We start from the raw sequence: 24,350 nt of genomic DNA, 5'->3' as shown, positions 1-24,350 counted from the left end.
CACACACACACACACACACACACACACACACACACACACACACACACCATTCATGAATAAGCTTGCACTCACATGCATCCTACACATGCACATGCAAACACAGATAACAATATTAATAAACTGAATAAAAATGTTTTAATTTTGATTAATAACAATGTTGCCCAAAAATTTTCCACACACGAGAACGACTAAAGCCCTAGGAATGATACTGGTTTTATATCCAGCTTGTTCTTAAATTGAGCATGAAACTAAGCGTGAAACTGAGAAGTCAGACAGGAGAGTTTTAAATTTGTCCTAAGGAAATGAAGCAATCCTCCAGCAGGCGGCTCTCTCAGAGCAGAGGTTTCTGAGAAACCTCAGACTTTCTAACTGTCACAGAATCCAGCACCTCAGGGCTCTAAACTGGCTGAGAACTTAATGAACCCCTAACATTTCTAGACTGTTAAGTATTCCCACCTTCATATTTTTATCATAGGTAAGATATATACAAAGAATATTTGTGTATATTTGTATTATGAAGCTTAATGTCAAATTTCAGCCTGAGTAGCATAATATGCACATGAATGTGTTACCAAGCTTCCTAACGTAATAGCCCCAGAGAACTCAGCATTGCAATGAAGAATTAGAATGTGTTTTATAATCCTGCGTGAGGGCTAAAGTGATGGCTGAGAGGTCAAGAGAGAACACTGCTCCTACAGAGCACCCACTTGACGTGGTTCAGAACCACCTTTAACTTTAGGTCCAGATGGATGCAGCCTCTGACGTCACTTATGCTCACATGTTCACATGCACATATCTACACACAGACACATATATACACACACTAAAGTAAACCCTTATCATAGAGACATAAATTATAAGCACATCACTGTAACTATGTGCATACTTTCATTAGCTTAACCTCCGTCTGATCTATAACACTATTCAAAATTACTGAATGTCATAAGTCAGCTCTTTTAAATTATACATTACCTTTTAAGCTTTACTCTTAAACTGATTCTGAAAACGTTTCTATTCATGTTTCACTGAACAAAAACTAACATTCATCACCGTCTTACCAGTGATAAAAGGGCTCTAATCACTTCTGGGAAGACAGCTCAGCAGGTGAGGAAAACTCCCAGTTTAAAGCAGATGCTGGATGCAGTGAGAAGCATCAGCCATCCAGGTACAACTACAGTTGTACTACAGGGAGAGTAAGAGAGTTAGCCAGGAGCTCCAGGGCCCACTAGCCTGGAATTGGGGTGCAGCAGCAGAAACAGCAAGAGAAACCTCAATGAGGTAAGAGAATGACATCAAAAGTTGTCCTCTGACCTCCACGTGCAGGCTGTGCCACGGTTGTCCCTGTGCAGATATGAACAAACAAGCAAGTAGCTGTTTTTAAGGAGCTTTAGAACACTTTCATCCCATATTACCTTCCTGATTTATGTCTATTGATGTCCACTATGTAACTCTGTCCTCTCCTCCTCTTTCATAAAGAACAAACGGTTATGATTTCTGTACATGTTCATCGATTTATTTGCTTCCGACTTCTTCTGAGTCTCAGTCCTTCCTGCCAGAGCTGTATTTCTTTCTTTCTTAGCAGTTCATTTTATAAAGTCTGTTTTTAGTACTTTGCCTTTCCTTTTTAAATGCATGGGAACAAAATTCTCGATTACTCACTTCTCGGCACTTGGAGGGTGGCATTCTGTCTTCTAGCTTACATTTCCATGTTCTGCTGTGAAGTCTGTTCTGCCTCTTGTTTCTTTGGAAGCGATTTGTCTTTTTTTCCCCCTGAATTTGTTTTCTCTAATCTGGGTTTTAAGAATGTCTCTTTTCCTTCCTAACACTCTGCCATCCATCCGCTGGGTTATTTTTACAGCCTCTTGTTACTTGTTTGTGTTTGTGACTTCAGTCCTCACTTCTCTGCACATGGTTGTTACAGGGTTTGTGCCTGACAGCGTAGTCTCTGCTGCCCGCAGTTACGATGGATTACGTCCTTGTTAACTTGTTGATGCTCATTACACATTGCAGGTTTGTTTGATTCTAAAGTGTGAGACACCTGTGCGTTTCTATTGGGATTTTTTTCCCCACATTTTTGTCCTCAACTCCAAACTAGTATGTTTCTTAGAGAACCTCTGCCTGTTTCTAAACTCAATTATCCAAGACCTAGTCATCTTGCTATGGTAAAAATCCATCACATTTTCTGTCAATACCTGAAATCCAAATACAATACTTTAGAAAATTATTTATATCATCATCCTTTGATGAAGTCCCAACAAACTGAGTAAGAGTTCTATGAACATCTGTTATCTGAGGTATCTTAAAATTATGGGAAGCCTGAAGGAGTGGTGATGTGGCTTAGGGAGTGAAGGTACCTGCTGCCAGCCAATCCTGATGACCTGAGTTTGATCCCTGGGACCCACATGATGGAACGAGAGACTGGATTCCCAAAGTCATTTTCTGACCTTCACATGTGCATCACACACTCTCTCTCTCTCTCTCTCTAACACACACAATTAAAACTGTAAAACTCAAATGATATTATTTGTTACATATCTTCTTTAAAAAACTCTGTTCACTTCATTGCACTCTTCTAAATACCAAATAAACATGATTTGAAGCTTTGCATATTTGCTCATACCAATTTATTAAAAACATTAAATTTCAAACTCCCTACCTAATGTTTAACAGCACATATAATTTATATTTTTCTGGGAAGTGGCCTTAACACTGAAACTGATGTTAACGAGAAAAGGTCTGAGGCAAGATGCCTAGTCTATTTCAAACAGTAGTTGCAGAATGTTTTAATATTTACTTTACTTCCTTTGATTTTCCTTTTCTCAAATCTGAAAGTTTTGCTCGTGATTAGACCCTCCCGTCAATGGTTGACAGGCTGAACAGAGCATTCCACCCAACTCTACCTGCTGTTGCTTATTAATACCCGAGCCCCCCTGAGGATATGAAATAACGTGTGATACTAAGAAATGTATAAAAGAACGTGAATGGGAACCATCACCTCATTCACGCTGCTTGCAAGGCTCAACTTGGGGTCAACACCAGTGCTAGATCTGAGTAGTCACACAAACAACGAGAGAAGATAAACAGGGTGATCGTTATAAAGACAAACAATTAATTATGATTCTACACAGCCCCGGATGCTCACAGGCCTTTGAGCACACGACCAGAAGGAGCTGACCCTGCCCTTAAGCAAGACGTATAGGTGCCAGTTGAGACATCACATGCTGACTGTCTAGGAGAGCATATTTGCTTGGAATGTGCAGCCTATAAAAATAAAATTGAGGCCAGGCCTGGTGCCACCTGTAATTCCAGCATTCCAAAAGCTGAGGCACAAAGATCATGAGTGTCAGTCCAACCTGGCCTACATTGCAGGATCCTGCCTCTAAAATTAAATAATTACTTAAAACAGATAAAACTCTCCTGATGGAGAGTTACCAAACAGCATTTCTCCATGGTCTCTGCCTCTCTTCCTCAGCTTGAGTCCCCTGGTTAGAGGTAATGCTGAGAGAATGGCAGGAGGCCTGCCTTCAGGTGAGTTCCTGCCTTGACTTCCCTCAGTTATAGAGCATAACCTGTAGTTAAAAGAAACCCTACCCAAGCAGAGTGCGATGGCTCACCCTGTAAGCCCAGCTCTCTGGGAGGCAGAGGCAGGTGGATCTCTGTGAGTTCGAAGCCAGCCTGGTCTACAAAGAGAGTCCAGGACAGCCAAGGCTACACAGAGAAACCGTGTGTCAAAAAAACACAAATAAGAGAAAGAAAGAAAAAAAAAAGGAAAAGAAACCCTTCCCTTTCCCAAATTGCTTTTGGTCATAGTGGTTTCATCACAGCAACAGAGATTAAACTACCACAGGCTTCTAGTGAGGATGGGACTGTCTCTGAAGGATAGAATATGCTCAGTGGGTCACTACCAGGAAATATTAATCATGGGGTCATTGAACTGTTGCTCTCCCAGAGCTCAGGGTTTGTCCTTCTCCCAGGAAGATGAGAGGCACTGTGTAGGTGGGAGATGCAGGTCACTACTTGGCTGAACCCCTGGAGACTCTTCATAGTGTTTTAGCAGGCGATATTTTCATGGAATACTTTGTCTGGAATTATCATCAGTGTAAAAAGAGGCAGCGAGGCTGCAGGAGACCCTAGCGAACATAGGCAGAACCTGCCGAATCAGAACAATTATCTGTTTCCAAAGGTGATGGTTTAAAAAATCTTATATGAGGATTTAAACAGACACATCACATCTTTTTTTCTTATCTTTTCTTTGAGGGTCATGTGTGACTTTAAACATAAAGAGGCAACATGATCTAAGTGGTAGCTCATGCCTATAGTCTCAGTACCTAGCAGGCTGACACAGAAGGACTACAACAAGTCCAAGGCCAGCCTGGGCTGCACAGTGTGTTCCAGGGCATCTGTGCTGTAGAGTGAGACCTCATCTTCAAAAAGTAATAAAATAAAATAATAATAAAATAAAATAAATAAGCAGAGGTAGCCTGATACCCGAGCAGCATCAAGGTGATGAACATAGCCAACCAGAGTGCCAGTGACAGTTATCATCCTTACATCCATTTACACATTTCTCATTGTAATAATTTGTACTCAGTACGATGAAATTATCATGTTTACCTCAGAGAGAAATACACACACACACACACACACACACACACACACACACACACACACCTTTTCATTCTGAGAACCATGCCTTGATACAAGGCCAGTGAGATGGCTCTATTTGTAACGGCACTTGTTGCCGAGCCTGAAAATGGTAGGAGAGAAACAACTTCTACAGTATGTTCCCCAGCCTCCATGTACCCACACTCAAAGCAAACACACACAATACTGTAAGTTTAAAATATTTTTAAAGAGAATAAAATGTCTTTTCTGCAAACATCTAAAATATTTTTGATATCTATATGAAAATATCACAATGAAGCCCACTATTATTTAGGATTAATAAATGCTAATGACATTAAAAATACCTTTGAAATCTCTGCGTGCTATTACATACTTCCACATTACATGTTTGCTTCAACTGCAGAAAAGCCACCACACTTAGAAATCTCTGATTGGACCATTCCCTACAGAGACTCTCAGCTTTGGTACAAGAACTCATATCAGTCATTCACAACAAAACCTACTTGGTACCTGAATATGCTTCTAAGAGAAGCAGAGTACAACTTCTAATAAATAAATGATTTATTGTCCCGAGACTGAGGACATAGCTGACTCTTCTTTGCTGCCTATTCTATCACATCTGCTATTAAAATATATATGTATATATATGTATTAATATATATGTATTATATATATTATAGTATATATACATATATATTATATATACTATAATATATATGTATTATATATTATATATGTATATTAATACATATATATGTGTATATGTATAATATATATATGTATTAATATACACTTAATATATACAAAAAGACACGGTCTCACTTTGTAACTCTGGATGGCCTAGAACTCACTATAAGCACCAGGCTAGCCTCAGACTCATAGAGATCAATTTGCTTCCCTCTGCACATCAAGTGCTGAGATTAAAGGTATGTATCACCACATCCAACTTAAAAGCTAATCTTAAAAAAAATTCATCTCACCAATATCTAAATTAGAAAATTTTGCTTGGTTCACCATTTGTAAGTTAATTAATCATTAGTGTCATACATATTGTATCTGTTCATGTTTCTTTAACATTTTTAATATTTGAGGATTTGTCACACCTCTATTTCTGTCAGTAAAAATATAATGATGAATATACACATATGCAAATCTAAATACATAATGTGAGAATGTATGTTCATTGCATATTTCTCTAACATGGACATAGCATTTCCTCTTTTTAATTTATATATGTTTAATTATTTTTTATTAATTACAGTTTATTCACTTTATATCCCAGCTATAACCCCCTCCTTCATTCCCTCCAAATCCCAGCCTCCCTCTTCATCTCCTCCCAAGCCCCTCTCCAAGTCCACTGATAGGGGAGGTCCTCCTCTCCTTCCATCTGACCCTAGACTATCAGGTCTCATCAGGACTGGCTGCATTGTCTTCCTCTGTGGCCTGGTAAGACTGCCCCCCTTCCTCAGGGGGAGGTGATCAAAGAGCCAGCCACTAAGTTCATGTCAGAGACAGCCCCTGTTCTCATTACTAGAGAACCTACTTGGATACTGAGCTGCCATGGGCTACATCTGTGCAGGGGTTCTAGGTTATCTCCATGAATGGCCCTTGGTTGGAAGATCAGTCTCAGAAAAGATCCCTGGGCCCATATTTTTTTGTTCTGTTGCTCTCCTTGTGGAGCTCCTGTCCTCTCCAGGTCTTTCTATCTCCCCCTTTTTTCTGCCCAAAGTCTGGCTATGAGTCTCAGCATCTGCTTTGATACCCTGCTGGGTAGAGTCTTTCAGAGGCCCTCTGTGGTAGGCTCTTGTCCTGTTCCCTGTTTTCTCCCTTTTCTGATGACTGTCCTGTTTGCCTTTCTGAGTGAGGATTGATCATCTTACCCAGAGTCCTTCTTGCTTAGCTTCTTTGGGTGTACAGATTTTACTATGTTTATCCTATATTATATGTCTAATATTCACTTACAAGTGCGTATATACCATGTGTATCTTTCTGCTTCTGGGATACCTCACTCAGGATGATTTTTTTATTCTAGTCCTCACTATTTGCCTGCAAATTTCATGATTTCCTTGTTTTTAATTGCTGAGTAGTATTCCATTGTGTAAGTGTACCACAATTTCTGTATCCATTCCTCCATTGAGGGGCATCTGGGTTGCTTTCAGATTCTGCCTATAACAAATAAAGCTGCTACAAACATGGTTGAGCAAATGTCCTAATTGTGTACTTGAGCATCTTTTGGATATATGCCTAGGAGTGGTATGGCTGGATCTTGAGGAAGCACTATTCCTAATTGTCTGAGAAAGCACCAGATTGATTTCCAAAGTGGTTATACAAGTTTGCATTCCCACCAGCAATGGAGGACCTTAAGTCACTGTTCATGTTTTTAACACTTTCACGTTTCACCTGGCATGGTGTTATTTACACGTCTATCACATGCCCTCTACTAAACCCATGCTCTGTTAAGACAAGGTCAACAATCCCTAATTCTTCTTGGTGTTCCATGAATTGCTAAGTACTTTTCAAATGTTTTCATAATCAAATGAGTAAATAACATTGCTAGGCTGGTGAATATAAACAAAAACAAAACCCTTTCTTTATCATGAGTCCCTACAGAGGATGTTTTTGGATGGCTAAGGAGGAACATGTCAAACAGTACAGGCTGGTACTAGGAAAAGCACACATGCACACACAAGCACATGTATGTATACAGCGTTGTGCACATGTGTGGAAGCACACAAAGAAGACAATGGAGGGCTTCAACTCTGCAACATTGTTACTTACTGAATTGCATGAGTATACTGATAAATTATTCCTATGGTTAGAAAGCATATCAGAAAAGTAGAATGAATTTCATCTGTCTTTCTTCTGAGGCAGAATTTGTGGATATAACTTTATAGCAGTGCGTTACACTTTTAATTTAAAATATTTTAAAATACCAATGGCCAAGTGAGTATTACTAGCAAGCATGTGATACCCGTTCTGAGTGCTAAGATAATGGTTCTTCTAGAGAGGTGACAGATGCTCAGGGGAGGCCTGTCACAGGTGCCCAAGGAAGCATGATGACTTCAAGGCAAGATAGCAAAAAGACCCACACTAAGAGGCAATCAATAACTGAAATGGCCAGTAATCTGTTTTTTAAAATCTGATGCATAAGACCCTTGCAAATGATGCATAGAAGACTGGAGCACTGGCTCAGGGGTTAAGAGCATTTGCTGCTGATGCAGAGGACATGGGTCAATTCTCAACATCCACATGGCAGCTTCCAACCATGTGAAACTCGGTTCCAGGGATCCAATGACCTTCTGGCACCTGTGGGAACTAGACATCCATGTAGTGCCCATACATGTATGCAGGCACAACACATATCCACATTAAATAACATTTTAAATCAAACAATCCCTGAAGTTTCCTCAGTGGAGCTTTCAAAAAAGAAAAAAAAAAAAAGCATCTGAGAAACTGTTCTTTAATGCCTCACAGGGTGCCTCCAAATTGCTTTCTAATTAGTCAAAGAAAAGGTAAGGCTTTTTTGACTTTAGTGTTAACTGCAAGAAGATCACCATATTGCCCAAAGCATCATCTCGGTTGCCCAAATAAAGGCATTATTTCCAAATGCAACTTTCTGTCCCAGCTCTTGAGATGTAGATATTGATAGATCTCTGTGAGTTCATAGTCAGCCTGGTCTACATTGAGATTTCCAGGTTAGCCAGGGACACAAAGTGAAACCCTGTCTCAAACAAAAACAAAACAAAACATTACTTTCTCCTGAAATTCTTACATCATCCACAGAGAGAAATTTACTCTTCTCCATGTTTTTATACTGTATATGAAACAATTTGTAATTATTAAACTAAACAAATACACATAAAATGTAATACTCTAGCACATCAACAGCTGTCCCATTATTCCTGCATTGATTAAAGACTTCTTCATTTATTGCATTAAATGATGTATGCAATAGGCCATTTGAAATAGTGAGGAAATGGGAATTGTCTGGGATCAAGGCATGGTCTCAACACTGTGCTCACACATTCACTAAACAGGACCAAGCCTAACAAGAATTCAAATTCATCTCTTTCAGCATCCCAGGAAAGTCCAGCCTCTCCATCTTCCTGTCTCTATTGGTATGCACCAGCTCACCATTTCCAGACTTTAACAAAGGAGAACAGAAGGTAATTCACAACACCTGAACTATCTCAGCTTTTGATTTCCTATCTCTCCCATAAACATAATATTGGACAAAAATAGAATCACTGCAAATTCTTCTGAATATTGAGTTTCTTTTCTTTTCCTTTCTGCAGGACTTGAGCTTGAACTCAGGGACTTGTGCATGCTGAGCAAGCACCCTACCGCAGAGCTACATCTTTAACCTCCAAAGGTTGAGTTTTTCAAGCAATGTCCTACTTCCTACAGAATTATTGTTGCAACTTTGCAGCATAGATTAATTTACATCTCCTCAGAAGTAAACAAAACCCAATTTCAAATTATGTAAAGCAAATAGATATATCCTCTATTTCAGTGGTTCTCAACCTTCCTAATGCTGTGACCAGTTAATGCAGTTCCTCATGTTGTGGTGACCTTCTGACCACAAAATTATTTTTGTTGCTACTTCGTAACTGTGATTTTGCTACTGTTATGAACCATAATGTAAATCTCTGTGTTTTCTGATGGTCTTAGGCAACCTCTGTGAAAGGGTCATTTGACTCCCTTCCAAAGGGGCTGTGACCCACAGGCTGAGAACTGCTTTTAAGGCATAATAGACTAAGTGTATAAACAAATATATACAGATTTTTGTGTGTGTAATAGCATCTAATGTGTCCAGGACTGGCCTCAGACTAATTCTATAGCTAGGTCCGGATCACTGTAAATTTCATAGTAATACCCAGTCTCAAAAATAAAGCAAAAATAGTAACAACAACCTTGAAAGGCAGCTAAAAAATGTGAACCTTGTTCTTCAGGAAAAATTACGTGCTAATTAAGCTAATTCTAGATCTTGTCTTAAGCCCAACAATGTAACAGAAAGAATAATTTTTAGCCAAAAACATCTTTTAGAAACCTTGGCAATAATCATAATTCAGTTCAAAATATGACTAAACATACCCTCAAAAAAGAGGCTGAAACTGAATTATGCAGAATAAAAGATCTCAAACTCCATGATATCTTTAGGCACATCAGAAAAATTTTAACATGCTTCAATACAACTATCATTATCTACTACATTTAGAAAATCACTACAGTTATACAGTACATAAATATATTTTTGCTTTGATTTAATGAGTTTTGCCAAGTAGAGTTGCCACCTATATTTCAGGCCCATTTAAGGAAACTTGATTTTTTTTTAACAGATGGCATTCAAGGGAACGGAAAACTTGCAGCATCACGCTCAGCGCCCTGCATTATCCGTCTTCCTGTGATGTGAGAGGGCCAGTAACTGCTGGACTTTGTTGGTCTGCTTCTTAACCCAGCATTCCTCTGTGAAATTCCCCAAGCCCCTCTTAAGACATTACATTTCCCAGTGAGCAGATTGCAAGTGTCACCCTGGAAGGCTGTAAGACAGGCTGGGGAGATGGCTCAATGGTTAGGGGAGTGTAGAGCTCTGCTGAGGAGCCAAGTGTGATTTCCAGCACCCAAGGCAACTTCCTGTGATTCTAGTTCCAGAGGATCTGATGCCTCTAACAGCTAAGGACACCAAACCATACATGGCATACATTTACACACACACACACACACACACACACACACACACACACACACACGGATTTTTTAAATGATAAACTGAATCTTCAGGGGAAAAGTATCACCTACACACCCGACTCTACCATCTTGCGTGCAGTAGAGAAAACTTAAAATCCCAGTCCATCGTCTGTCCTCTTGCACCCAGGACATGGCTGACTGCCTAAGAGCTTCCCTGTAACTAGCCCTCCAAACATGTGCACTTCCAACGTGATACACCTCACCTTTCAGGCTGCTGACTCAAGCAGTCACATGACTTGTGGGCCCTATCTCCATTCCTATTGTTTGTTGATGTGTAGCTATGCTTCAGTTACATTTCTCATGGCCAAAGCCAATGTTTTACACTTTAGTTTGGCATGAGTTTCTCGGCATCAATTAATAAAGACACTGTTTGTGTCTAGACAGTAGCTCAATGATGGAATGATTGTACTAAAGGAATGATCCAGTACTAACAAAGTGGCTCTATGAAAACACAGTACACATTTAAACTGTCATTAAAAAAAGAAGTGCGTAGGGGAAAAAAAAACAAACCACAGTTCCTCCTTTGAAACCTGCTATTTTCATCCAGTCCGCATAACAAAAGCAGCTAAGATACTCATTTTAAATGTTAGCACCATATCCTGCCCATGTAAGTTTAGATGGAATCACTGAAAGACCTCAAGCATAGGGTTTTAGAAAAAAGCTTTTCAGGGGGCGTCTGAGTCTACCGTGTACGTTCAGTTAATAATCACACACACACACACACACACACACGCATTCATATATAATATGTTGTGGTTCATTGAATGCTCTCCAGGTTGGGGCTAATATTCAACTGCAGTAGATGAACACTTACCTACATACATCACACATACATATGTTTGCATGGCAGGGAGAGTTGTTATTTGAAGGGGAATATTATAAATACTTTGGGCTTTCAGGGTCACTTAAGATTTACCACAGCTTCTCAGTTTTGAACTGGGGCCCCAAAGTAGCCACAATCAATGTGCAAATGAGAAGTAGAGCTGGATGAAATACAGCCTTACTATGCACACTTCAACCTGAAGTTTACATAACTTGTACATGTCACAAAACACTGTTCTTGCATGTTTGTCCAGCCTTTTTATATGTAAGAAGTGGGAAATAGTAAGAGCTGGAGGGGACAGGAACTCCACAAGGAGAGCAACAAAACAAGATAATTTGAACACAGGGAACTTCCCAGAGACTCATACTCCAACCAAGGACTATTCGTGGAGATAACCTAGAACCTCTCTGCACAGATGTAGCCCATGGCAGTTCAGTGTCCAAGTGGGTTACATAGTAATGGGAAGAGGGACTGCCTCTGACATAATCTGATTGGCCTGCTCGTTGATCACCTCCCCCTGAGGGGGGAGCAGCCTTACCAGGCCACAGTAGAGGACAATGCAGCCACTTTTGATGAGAACTGAAAGACTAAGATCAGAAAGGAGAGGAGAACCTCCCCTATCAGTGGACTTGGGGAGTGGCATGCATGCAGAAAGGGGAGGGAGGGTGGGATCAGGAGGGGAGGAAGGAGGGGCTTATGGGGGGATGCAAAATGAATAAAGTGTAATTAATAAAAAATTTAAAAAAATTAAATTAAAAAAATGTAAAACATACTTATCTCACAAGGCATAGAGAATTAGTGGCAGACCACATCTTACTAGGCCAGTTTACCCTAGTGATTTAAACTAACAACTACCTAGTTGTTTCTCGAGTGTGTGGTCAGAGACAGGATACCTTCAGACTCGAGCTCTTCCAGGCCATAGGAGGCAGCTGTACTTGGGTGGCTGATGGACTGAACAGTTCTTCCCTCAGAATGAAGTGCTGGAGAAACTGTGGGAACCTCCACAGTCATTGCAGGGGGTGCCATTGGAGAGTCCAAGACTGGTATGAATTCTTCAGTTGGCCCAGTGATTGTGTCCATTAGATCTGCCAAACACAAGAGACAGGGCTTGACCCACAGACAATCAATACAAAAAAATGTTAACATAAGCTTTGAAAGACAAGAAAGCAGTACCTTAAATGCAGAGTAAATTCAGTACCTAGCTCAGGTCTTCTCACATCAACCCAGCTACACAAAGAAAACACTCACTCATCTGGGAAAAGACACTGCTTCAAATCAGTTTTGCTTTAGAACTTTTATCTCTCACTTATTCTATTGACAGTATAATGAATGGTACAGAATTTTGTATAGGGTACTAAAGGCAGAAAATTTGACAAAAAAAAAAATGTGTTACATTAAAAAAGCCAGGGAGTACTTTGGAAAACCAAGTATACTTCACAAAATCAAGTTGAAGAATTTGAGCTTAGATCTGGGTCTAAAGCAGACTTGCATTGGCATCCAAATGAAACCCAAGCCTCCCACATCTAGAGAAACTACACTAGCAGCTTCCGTCATCAAAATCTCCCCAGACAGATTTCACATAGTCCCAACTTTTTGAATCAGAATTTCTTTACCCATGAAGCCGGAGGAGAGAACATATATAATGTATTATTATATTATATTATATTATATTATATTATATTATATTATATTATATTATATTATATTATATTATATTATATTATATTATATTATAATATTATAATATTATATATTATATTATATTATAGTATAGTATATGCATAATAATATATTATACATTTATATATTTAGCATCAGGCATGTGAAGGACTTTCTCCTAGGTAGTGAGTTGCTGGCCATAGGAACTGAGTGTTTGGCATTAGGGGTTCATGTCTCCTTTCCATAGTGGCTGTTACACCAATTTATACTCCCATGAGAAATATAATGGGGTTCTATGTTTCTGTATCATGGGAATTAAATATATATTTATTATCTATAATGTATCATTATATATTATACACATATTACATACATATGTGTTATATATAATAAATACATAATACATATATTATATGATAAACATATTAAATTATATATGCAAAATAACATACATTATCTATCATATGTATAATATGTATTATATATAATAATATATTATATAATGAATATGTTTTTAGTTCTCATGGATACAGAGCCACAGAGCCCCACTATATATTTCATGGAAGTATAAATTGGTACAAAAACAACTATGGAAAGGACACATGAACCAACCCCTAATGCCAAACACTGATACTTCTGATGGCCAACAACTCATTACCTAGGAAAAAGTCCTTTGCATGTTCAATGCTAAACATGCAAAAGAGTGTTCATAATAGCAGTATTCACAACAGCTGGATGTGGCCCAAATGCAAATAGCAGGAGCACAGACTAAGACTGGATGAATAATTAGATGTGTTTCCATAATGAAGTATGATACAATGGTCAGAACAAAAATCAACAGGATATTTGGCAGTCAGAACACTAAGTAAAAATGGTTAAGTTCCAAAAAAATTAATCTGTAGTACAGTATTTCTTTTATAAAGTTAAAAGCAAAAAATAAATAAATTTGTACTGTGGTAATAAGTATACATATAAGAAAACTGGAGGTGGTGTGGAATGAAGGAAATTATGAAAACAAAATTGATACCACTGGTTGCTGGTTGGGAGAGAGACATTGAAGGCAAGCATCTTCAGATTTCATGAAGGTTATTGTCAAGACACTACAGTTGAGTTTTTGTGGTTTTCGTGTTATTTTGTTTTAGAAAGATTATATTCCCAAGAGATTCTGATCAGTAGCCATACTTTATAGCTTCCTTGTCCTCAAGAGAGCAGGCCATCTGAGGGATTATGATAGAGGAAGCTCTTTTCATAGAATATGACCTACATGGATATTACTAGAAATGAACAGAGGCATACAGAAATTTAGAAGCTTATTTAAGGCCAGTCTTAGAGAGGACCAAAGGTAGCTTCAAACACATGTCCTTGATATTTTTATGTTTCCTCATCCTAAGGAGAGAGCCCTCAGGAGCTTGGACTTGGGGAGCAGGAGAAGAACCACCCTCATTCTTTGAGGCTATAGACCATTTCTACAAGCAAAGAGAGTGGACCATCTTTTCACATAGCGGACACATATGCATGCTGGTGAAAAAGCAAGCTGCTTCTCTCATTTTAGTAACTCACAGGAAAGATTCACACTCCTCCCTTAAATGCTGAACCCACACTCCCCTACTGACCTTCCATGGAAGAGGAAACTTCCAGAGACAAAGGGACAGCAGTGGTGGAGGCTGGAGTGGGCAGAGACTCCCATCTTCTGGACAGCTCAGTGGCACCCACATAAGTGGATGCAGAAGAGGGGGATGGCATGGCTTCTTCAGGTTCCCCACTGCCTCTGGAAACCTCCATGGCAGACCTATGCTCTTGTGTCACCAAGGGTAATGTGGTATCTGGTTCTTGAGTGGACATTGTCATCTCTTGAGTGACATCTGAAAAGGAGGGAAACATTTTAAAGTAGACCACATTCCTATACATTAAAGTCATTATGAAGTTAGTACATTGAAAAAAGGACAGCCAGTTCTTTCAGAGCCTAGGACTTGGGGATCAAAGGCCAGGAAACAATGTTACTGTTGCTCCTTCAGGGAGTTGTGGCACAATCAATGAAGTTAATATAAAATCAAGACAAAAACAAACAAACAAACAAACAAATAAATGAGAACAAAATTGAAACAAAATAGAAAGATGGCTAGCCAAGTTCTTCATACATATCTGAATATGAACTGAATCAGTCTGTTAAGGGCACAGTGGTCTTTTCTGAGACTGATACTCCAACCAAGGACCATCCATGGAGATAACCTAGAACCCCTGCACAGATGTAGCCCATGGCAGCTCAGTGTCCAAGTAGGTTCCTTAGTAAGGGGAACAGGTACTGTCTCTGACATGAACTGCTCTTTGATCACCTCCCCCTGAGGGGGTATCAGCCATACCAGGCCACAGAGGAAGACAATGCAGCCACTCCTGATGAGACCTGATAGACTAGGATCAGAAGGAAGGAGTGGAGGACCTCCCTTATCAGTGGACTTTGAGAGGGACATGGGTGGAGAAGGGGATGGGAGGGTATCTTGCACATAATAGGTTTTCAGTAGATGTATTTCTCTTAATTATTTTATTTTTAAGTATGTGTGTGTGTGTGTGTGTGTGTGTGTGTGTGTGTGTGTGTGTGTGTGTATACAGGTATCCACGGAGGTCAGAAGAGGACGCAGGGTTCCATGCACCTGGAGCCACAGGTGAGCCCCCTGATGTGGGTGTTGGGAACCCAACTCAAGTCCTCTGCACGAGCAGTGTGGGCTCTGCACCACCAAGTCTGTTCACAAAACCGTAGGCAAATGAGTCAACTGTTACCAACAGCATGTTCAATCATCAAAATTGCCTGACTATTATAAAATCCATTTTTCTTTTCAGATTGCATCAGTCAAAGTGGAAATAAGCATCAGTCAAAGTGGAAATAAATCCAAAATGTAACAATATAAACGTAATGGTGAGATGTGTACTAGGGACCACGTGACTGCATGCTCTAGAAACATAAGTGCTGTGGTTTAATCCTACCTAACGTCTTCATGATTTTACAGGCTCAACTCATTTAAGGTCCTTCTAAAAGCAGCTTATGCTAGGTGTGGTGGTAATGCCTCTATCTCAGCTCTTGACATTCAGAGGCAGGTGGATCTCTACACTTCTGAGGCCACACAGGGTTACATAGGAAATACTATCTCAAATTTAAATAAAAACATTTAAGTACAACTTATGAAACATTTTATGGAAGCATATACGAAAATTCACACTTTACTAGCCCATTCAGTTTTCAAAAACTGAACAAGAAGCAGAGCATGGAAATAGACCACAATAACCAGAACACTTAGGAGGTGCAGGTTAGAGACTCTGGCATTCAAGGCCAGCTTTGGTTATTCAGCCAGTGAGACAATGAGCAATTTGAGATCTGTTGGGAAGCCCTGCTATTAAGGTTGAAGTCTGGCATTTCTGGAGAGCCTCTGAGCTCAGTATAAAATGATGGACCCCCTTTGTTGGCAGGGCTCCTTCTTCTCTGAGACCTGGGGAGTCCAAACCTCCACATCCACTACCTGAGGAATGGCGCATAATCCTTAGGGAAAACACAAGTTCATCTTCCTTTTCCTAAGTAGAACCTGTTAGCAAGCATCTAGGGGCATGTAAATGAGGTGTCCCTGGCACTTCTAGCTTCAGCAAATCAAAACACTTTCACCCCTGAAATCCCTACCACTGCAGGAAGTTTATAAATCCTTGATTCATGAAATAATCTCAGTGTCTCTCTCCTTTCTCTCCTCGTGCTCAAACCATTCCTCCTCCACGACCATCCGACCATCCAACCATCCGAGACGCAGCATTTATTCTGGGACAGGACAGGGCTTCTCTTCTTTCCACAGTCACTAGACTCCCCCCTTGCTTCTGGCCTCTGCAAGCTTCCACCTTTCTCCAGTGTGTCAGCCTGGATCACTGCTGCCATCTTTCTAGTGGCTGCTCTGCCTGCTGCAGTTCCCATCTAAAGGAGCAAGCAGCTGGCTGTTCTCTAAGAAGCTATTTAGTTCACCTGGGCAAAACCATGCTCCTGCCTCTGCCTCCTTCAGTCTCAGAGCTCCAAGACAGCCTCTATTGCCAGCTGCTCATGAAGCAGCCTCAGAACAGCCTAACTCAGGCTGGGCCCTCAGTGCCACCTGGCTCAGGTTCCGGGGTACTGAGCTCCTTTGACCCTGGCACTTTACCATTTTCTTCCTGGAGTGTGCACTTCCATTTCCCACCCAGCAACACTGGTGAGGAACATAGAAAGACAGAAATCCTGCCTCAAAAAAACTAAAACCAAAATGAAAACCAAAACTGAGTTACCTCATTCAGGATGATCTTTTCTAGATCTATCCATTTGCTTGCAAATTTCATCATATCCTTATTTTTAGTAGCTAAATAGTATTCCATTGTGTAGATATACCACAGATTCCTTATTGATTCTTTGGTTGAGGAATATCTGGGTTGTTTCCAGTTCTTGGCTATTACAAATAAATCTTCTATGAACATAGCTGAGCAAATGTCCTTGTATGGTGAAGCATCTTTTGGGTATACGTCCAGGAGAGGTATAGCTGGGTCTTAAGGTAGAGCTCTTCCCAACTTTCTGAGAAAGGGCCAGAGGTAACCCAAATCCAGAAAGAAAGCATGGTGTATACTGATTTATAAGCAAATATTACCAATACAAGACAGGATAAACATACTACAATCCACAGTCCTAAGGAGCCTAAGTGACAAGGAGGATCCTAGGGAGGATGTTTAATTCTCATTCAGAAGGGCAAACAGAATAGACACCAGAAGTGGTTAAAGAGAGGGAAGAGGATGGGAGCCTACCATAGGTGTCCTCTGAAAGACTCCACACAGCAGGGGATCAAAGCAGAGGCTAAGACTCACAGCCAAACTTCCAGCAAAGCACAGGGAGTCTTATGAAAGAGTATGTGTGTGTGTGTGTGGGGGGGGAGGTAAGAAGGACCCAGAAGGGACAGGAGCTCCACAAGGAGACCAGCACAGCCAACAAATCTTGACCCATGGGGGCCTAAAAGAAACTGATACATCAACCAAAGACCATGCATGCAAAGGACCTAGAACCCCTGCTCAGATATAGCTGATAGGCAGCTCAGTCTCCATGTGGGTCTCCTAGTAAGGGGAGCAGGGGCTGTCTCTGACATGGACTCTGTTGCCTGCTCTTTGATCACTTCCTCTGGAGGGGTAGACCTGCCAGGCCACAGTAGAAGAGGATGCAGGTAGGTCTGAAGAGACTTGGTATTCTGGGGTCAATTAGTATGGGAGGAGGGCTTTCCCTTTCTGAGGACTAGGGGAAGGAGGTAGGGGGAAAGAGGATGGGAGTGTGTGACTAGGAGGAGACAAGGGAAGGGGCTATAAGCAGGATGTAAAATGAATAAATTAAAGAAAAAATTTAAATAAATAAGACTCACAGCAAAACAAACAAACAAAAACCCCTAACTCAAATAAGCATGTAAACTATTCACTTTTACATTTATTATTTATCAAGTGATCATTTTTACCACTTAAAATACATCTCAACAAAACTTTATAAGCCATATTACAAATGTGGTTTCTGTTTGTTTGTTTCATTAATAGGTTTCTTGACCCAGTCATAAGATTTGCACATTCTGAAACAATTTGAAATGAGAATACATATACACTTGCACAAAGCCTTTCCTTTGAGATGTTAGTATGTGACCAACCAAATAGGAAAAACATAATACATCAACAACAAATATTATGGTTTCCACCTTCTAATATTTAAAGATGTGGAAGCCAAGAAAAAGTAGATAATTCAGAAATGAAGCAAGTAAGTGATTATAATTTCTTTCTATATTATTTCTAGACAATTTATTTTTGGATAAATAAGGTCAGAAAACCAAAATGGTTAATATTACAAGATAGAGATTTACATAATTATTTTTGGTAAGAAATATTAAAGATTTCCACATATTTTGCATTAGTATATAAGTAAGCAATAACCATTGTTGTTAAACTATTTAAACAAATACACAATTCTTTCATATTTTCATATGTATTTATATATTTTCATTAGAAAAGATTTGGAAAAATATTCAACTATATTTGTTTCAATGCTATTGATATACTGGCTGAGACTATTGCTTCTGAAGCTGTCCCACAGATAAAGTTCTAAAGCTTCCTTGGTCCCTACTCAGGAGATGTCAGGAGTAAGCCTCAACTAAAACAACTAAAAACCTCTCCAAACACTGGTAGATGTGACTAGAAGGGTGGAGGTGTGAACAGAATTGTCCCCAGCTGAAAACCTTGACTTATGTATGAGGAAGCTACGATTTTTATGGAACATATATATGATTTATTTAAATATTTCTGTCTCTCATTAAAACTTAAGTAACCGTTTCTAAGTCACCATTAAGAAATGAAACCAAAACCAAACATGGTGGCACATCTGCAATCTTACCGTTCTGGAGGTAGAGGCAAGGAGGAGAGTCGTAACTCTGAGGTCAACTGGACAACACGGTAAGTTCAAGGCCATCCAGGACACACAGTGAGATCCTGCCTCAAAACTGAAGTAAACAAACAAACAGAATGCAGCCGGCCAGGCATGGTGACACACAGCTGCAGTCCTAGCAGTTAGGGTCAGAGGCCCGGACACAGTGAATTCAGAAAAACCTTTTAAGATACCATCTCAACAAATTTTAAATAACCAATAAATTAATCCAAACTGAAAGTTTCAAAATTAAGCAAAGTTTGGGGATGCTTTGATGTCGTTTTAATTCTTTACTTTTCCTACTTACCTGTTAACACGTTTCCTGCTGCCAGCGATGCCGCAGACTCATATTGAGAGGTAGAAACTACAGTCTCTGAAAACAGCATGGCCATGTCCTCCTGAGTGGAGGCTGTGAAGCCTCCTGCAGTCAGTGTCACAGTGGAAACTTTAGGGTCTTCTGTCAGCCTCATGGGAGTGAAGAGAATTTGATAGGTAAAGACTGGTGACCTTTCACCTCCCACTGCAGTCACTGGGGCTGTTCCCAAAGGTGTCTCTCCTCCAGGCACCTTCGTAACATCTTTGGAAGTGGGGCTTCCTTGAGTCCCCTCAGAGCTCATATATGTTCTATATGGTGGCTCTGTTCTCACTTGAGTCTCTGCATTGTCTTCTGTTTCTGGGAGCTTCATCTGACTTACACTCTCAAATTTAGTGTCATCCCACTCATCGCTTGGGACAGAGGATACTGGAGCAGCTGTGTTGACACTCACTGTTCCTTTAGGTTTCCCCGGAAGACTGCCAGCTGTTGACTTAATAGCTAAGCTATTCTGAGGGGCTTCCACCAAGTGCTTGGTGGCAGTGCTCAGGGCACCGTCAGCTGTCATATCTGAGGGCCTCTCCCCATCATGCTCCGTGTCTCTTGTGGAATCAATACCAGGAAATTCAGTTGTTCTCTTGGCTACATCTGCTACAGCTTTCTCAGTTCTTGGATTTGTGGTTAGCATTTCTTTGGTATATATATAGGAAGAAGGTGAATTTCCCAAACTAACTGTATCCTGACTTTCAGTTGAAAACAACTGATTATCCACATACTTCAGGAAATCGTGAGTTACATCTGTGATCCCTTCTACAGTGGGCGTAGCACTAGAATTGCTATAGGATCCCTCCTCCTCAGGATTCAGAGAAGCAGGTGAAGAGACAGCAATGGTTAACATGGCCTCGGAAAGTCTGTGTTCAGGAGACACTCTTTCGAGCTGGCTGGGACCCTGTTCTTTTTCACTGGCTAAGACCACTGGCTCACTGGAAGAGTGAAGATCAGGGCTAGTAGGCTGCAGAGGCCCAGCTCTTGGAAGGTGGGTTTCTTTGTTGACAGAGAAAACTTTGTTTAATGGTGTCACAGAAGGTCCTGCAGACTGTCTCATTAGAGCTTCAGAGGACATCTGCTGGGGCGTGTACTTTGGAGCAAAGGAGATGTTTCCTTGGTCATCCATGCTCATCTTCTGGAACTGCTCTTTCTCTGCATAAGCATGTGCTATCTCCCTCCTTTCCACTCTTGGGAAAGCTAGACATTTTGTGGCCAAGCTGAGGAAGAAAATGCTACAGAAAGCCACGCAGATGTGCAACAGAGTTGGTCTGCTCATAGTGGAAGAGAAAAATAAGTTGAAGGTGCTGACAATTCCAGTAACAGTCCTGCAGAGAAGTAAAGCATATCACACTGTCATGTGGATATATTTTCTAAATAAGCTCCTTTAAGCTGAACCAGAAGTACAATGATCTCCTTGACTTCCTCACAGAGAAAGGAGGTAGGAGACAGTTGTTCTATTTCTTTGGACCCTTGAGACATGGATAACCCAGTTCACTTTTCCCTGCTGAAATTTCCAGCTGATTTAAATTAAAGCTCCCTAGAAAGGGGTACAAAAATCACTGTAGAAATAACACCATTCATATATAATCTAAACATAAGGATGGTGAAAGCAGATCACTAACGAATGAGTCTAGGGTCCCTGTGAAAAAACTCTCAGACATCCCCTCCCCCTCATGTCTATCATGTGAGGACACATAAGTACTTGGCTTCTATGGACCAGGCCCTAACCTGCTGCTGCCCTTAGCTTGGACTCCACAGAATCCAGAAACGTAAGAGATGAATTTGAGAAGTTTTACTACTTTTGTAACTGAAGTTGTTTACAATTCTCCTACTTCTACCTTCAAGTTGTGGTACTCTGCTATAGCAGTCCAAACTTAAAGCATATATTGAAACTTGATAAATAGAAAAATATGCTGGAAATCTGTTACTTCATGAGTTAAAAACACATGTAACTAATTTTTCAGCCAAAATATATGTTTAAAATGTTCAAATTGTTTGTAACAAGAAAAAAATGTACACAAAACCTTCATGTTACAAAATTTAAGAATCAGAGAAGATACTTAGGAAATGTGAAAATACATTATTTTTAAAATGTTCAAATTTTCATTTCTTATAATAATAAATTAGTTATATTCTTCAAACTATTCACATTCTCATTACTGCTAAAACTCCATTTGGATATTAAAACAGCTTATCTTTCCCCCAATTTAAAGGTTTACAAATCTTTCTATCAGCTGTTTTGGGTAGGCTTTTTTATTTTATATTATTGATAATTTTCCAACTATCAATAATATTTCCTTATTGTGCTGATGTAATAAGGAAAACATTCTGTACTTGTTTCTAAAAGAGTACATCCTGAAATTAAAATCTAAGGGTCCAACCCTCATCTTTATAACACATCTTTATGTGTTTCTTCACATCTAATCAACTAACCTGCCAGGTTCTGCACATTTCTGAAGCTGTGAAACACAACCGCATTTTCATGAGGTCTTCTCCCCTGGATGATTTCAAAGCTTTCTCATGTTATCTCATTTAATCTTTTTGTTGTTGTTGTTGTTTTCGAGATAGGATTTCTCTGTGTAACCCTGGCCGTCCTGGAACTCACTTTGTAGAACCAGGCTGGCCTCCAACTCACAGAAAGCCACCTGCCTCTGCTTCCTGAGAGCTGCGGCTAGAGGTGTGCTCCATCACATCTAGCTCCCATTTAGTCTTAAAGGTCCTTTTAGGACACACAGTGAGAGAGAGAGAGAGAGAGAGAGAGAGAGAGAGAGAGAGAAAGTTTCTTAAGGCATGATACAGATGGCTAAAGAATGGAAGAAAACTGAATATATACATATACATAATATACATATACTATACATATACGTGTGTGTGTGTAAAAAGGAATCCAGAGATTGGAGCTGAGGCATCCTGCCAACACTAGGGAACCATACTGTAAACTGATGTTCTCGACCTTCTTAAGCTTTTCTGGGAAACCTAGAGTCAGAAGTACTCAGATGAACAATATCCAAATTCCCCATGTACAGGAATGGAAAACGCAACAACCATTTGCTGTGCTTTAAGCCAGTGGGTTTCTAGAATAGGGTGCTACTGTAAATCTTGACTCCACTGAGCTTCTGGGAAATATAGGAAGAGAATCCAGGTGTGAATTGTCACAGTTCCATGTGAAGAGGAGAAACTGTGTCATCCAACATCATAGTTAGTAGCCAAAAGAAGCTGAGGCCAGAGATGGCTGAGTGAAACATTAGTCTGTCCATCTCTCCATAAAACCCACCTCCAAGAGCCTTAGGGAATGAAAAGGATGCTATTTAGATGGCAAGGGTTGAAATAACTTTATATAAATATTAAGCTCTCTCTCTCTCTCTCTCTCTCTATATATATATATATATATACACATATACATATATATATACACATATACATATATATATATATATATATATACACGCTAGCATTTGAAATGTCATTCTACTTCAGACATAGCAGGAAATACCTGATTCTATGTGCCTACAGAGGTTTTGTCCTAATATCCCATTTTTCCTTCCTTAAAACAACGACAAATGGGATCTGTGACTCAAAAATGTCGTGAGCATTGTGTCTACATGTTTGGATTTCTGTGTACACAAATTGAATTATACAACTATAGCAATATTTTCAGCAACAAAAATATTGATAATAACTAGAGAAGTTTCTGGTTTATTTCAGATCTGCTCAGAAAGCTAGCCATTCTTTCATTCTCATTAAACATAATAGGTGGTAGAAGAGATACCCTAGGGACTGAGACTGGGGCTCAACAGCAGAATGCCTACTTAGTGTGCATAGGAATCTGAGTCAAAAAATCCACATGGTGTAAAAGCTTTGTCTACATGATTCTGGAAAAAAAAACAGAGTAGTTCAAAACATCAAGGATAGTAACAGAGTTTAGAAGGGCATGGACTAACATTAGAAAATGATTTCTAAACTTACTTCTCTAGTTAAAGGCTTCTATGTGATGTTGACTAAATATCTTCAGTTCCTCCTTTAACAAAACAGGGAGTTAACAAAGCAAACTTGGAGAATCCACTCTGCTCCTACAACTGTATAATCATGACTTGTTACTATGAAGTCAAACAAAACTAAGGCTGTTCCTGCAGCATCAGCATTTTCACATCAGGGAATGGAGGTGGCCACATACATGTGAATGAGTCCTGTACATTTTATGATTTGCAGTCTGGTGGGCTGAGAGGAGAGTTTTATAAGCAAATTGCATTAAGGGAAAAGGAACAAAAAGTGAAGGTGTAACTAGCCTCAACCACCTTGCCAAGAGAGGCTTCTTCAGGGTCCTACTTCCATCTACACTTACAGTTCTAGAATGTCTGTGTACATGGATTCAGCCTCTGCCCTAAAAGATGGTGATTCTGTGATTATGTGCTGGCCACCTGCTTTCTAAATCTAATTACAGCAGAGAAAGTGGGGGTGAACCACAAGCCTTTTGTATGTCTGTGTATTGAGGCCATATGTTCTTTTTCTCCACTATTGGAAGCAAATGTGAACTTTAAAGGAGAGTGAAATGATGACCTGGAGAAATGGCAGCAGCAAGCAGCCTTTGCCACACTGAGGAATTGGTAGATGACTTTGTATCCCTTCATCTTTCAGGCTCAGTGAAGCTACCTACTACCCCTCTTGGGAATTTAGCATTGGACAATGGGAACTGCATG

General features: G+C 39.9%; 1 protein-coding gene across 1 annotated transcript in view; it reads right to left on the bottom strand.

Annotated features, from left to right (window-relative positions):
* Armh4 (armadillo like helical domain containing 4) overlaps nt 1-24,350 on the bottom strand; it is a 98,830-nt gene that overhangs the window by 69,234 nt on the left and 5,246 nt on the right. Inside the window, exons 2-4 of the mRNA XM_055606069.1 lie at nt 19,600-20,978; nt 14,470-14,718; nt 12,091-12,282 (exon numbers count right to left, since the gene is read on the bottom strand). Of these exons, the coding sequence (XP_055462044.1) occupies nt 12,091-12,282; nt 14,470-14,718; nt 19,600-20,929 (1,771 nt within the window). The 5' untranslated portion in view covers nt 20,930-20,978. The remainder of the gene's footprint in view (nt 1-12,090; nt 12,283-14,469; nt 14,719-19,599; nt 20,979-24,350) is intronic.

The sequence above is a fragment of the Psammomys obesus genome, unplaced genomic scaffold (genome assembly GCF_907164565.1).
Source record: "Psammomys obesus unplaced genomic scaffold, mPsaObe1.curated_primary_1811, whole genome shotgun sequence".
Taxonomy (NCBI): domain Eukaryota; kingdom Metazoa; phylum Chordata; class Mammalia; order Rodentia; family Muridae; genus Psammomys; species Psammomys obesus.
Note: the sequence above shows the minus strand (reverse complement) of the source record. Positions and strands in the feature narration are given on the sequence as shown.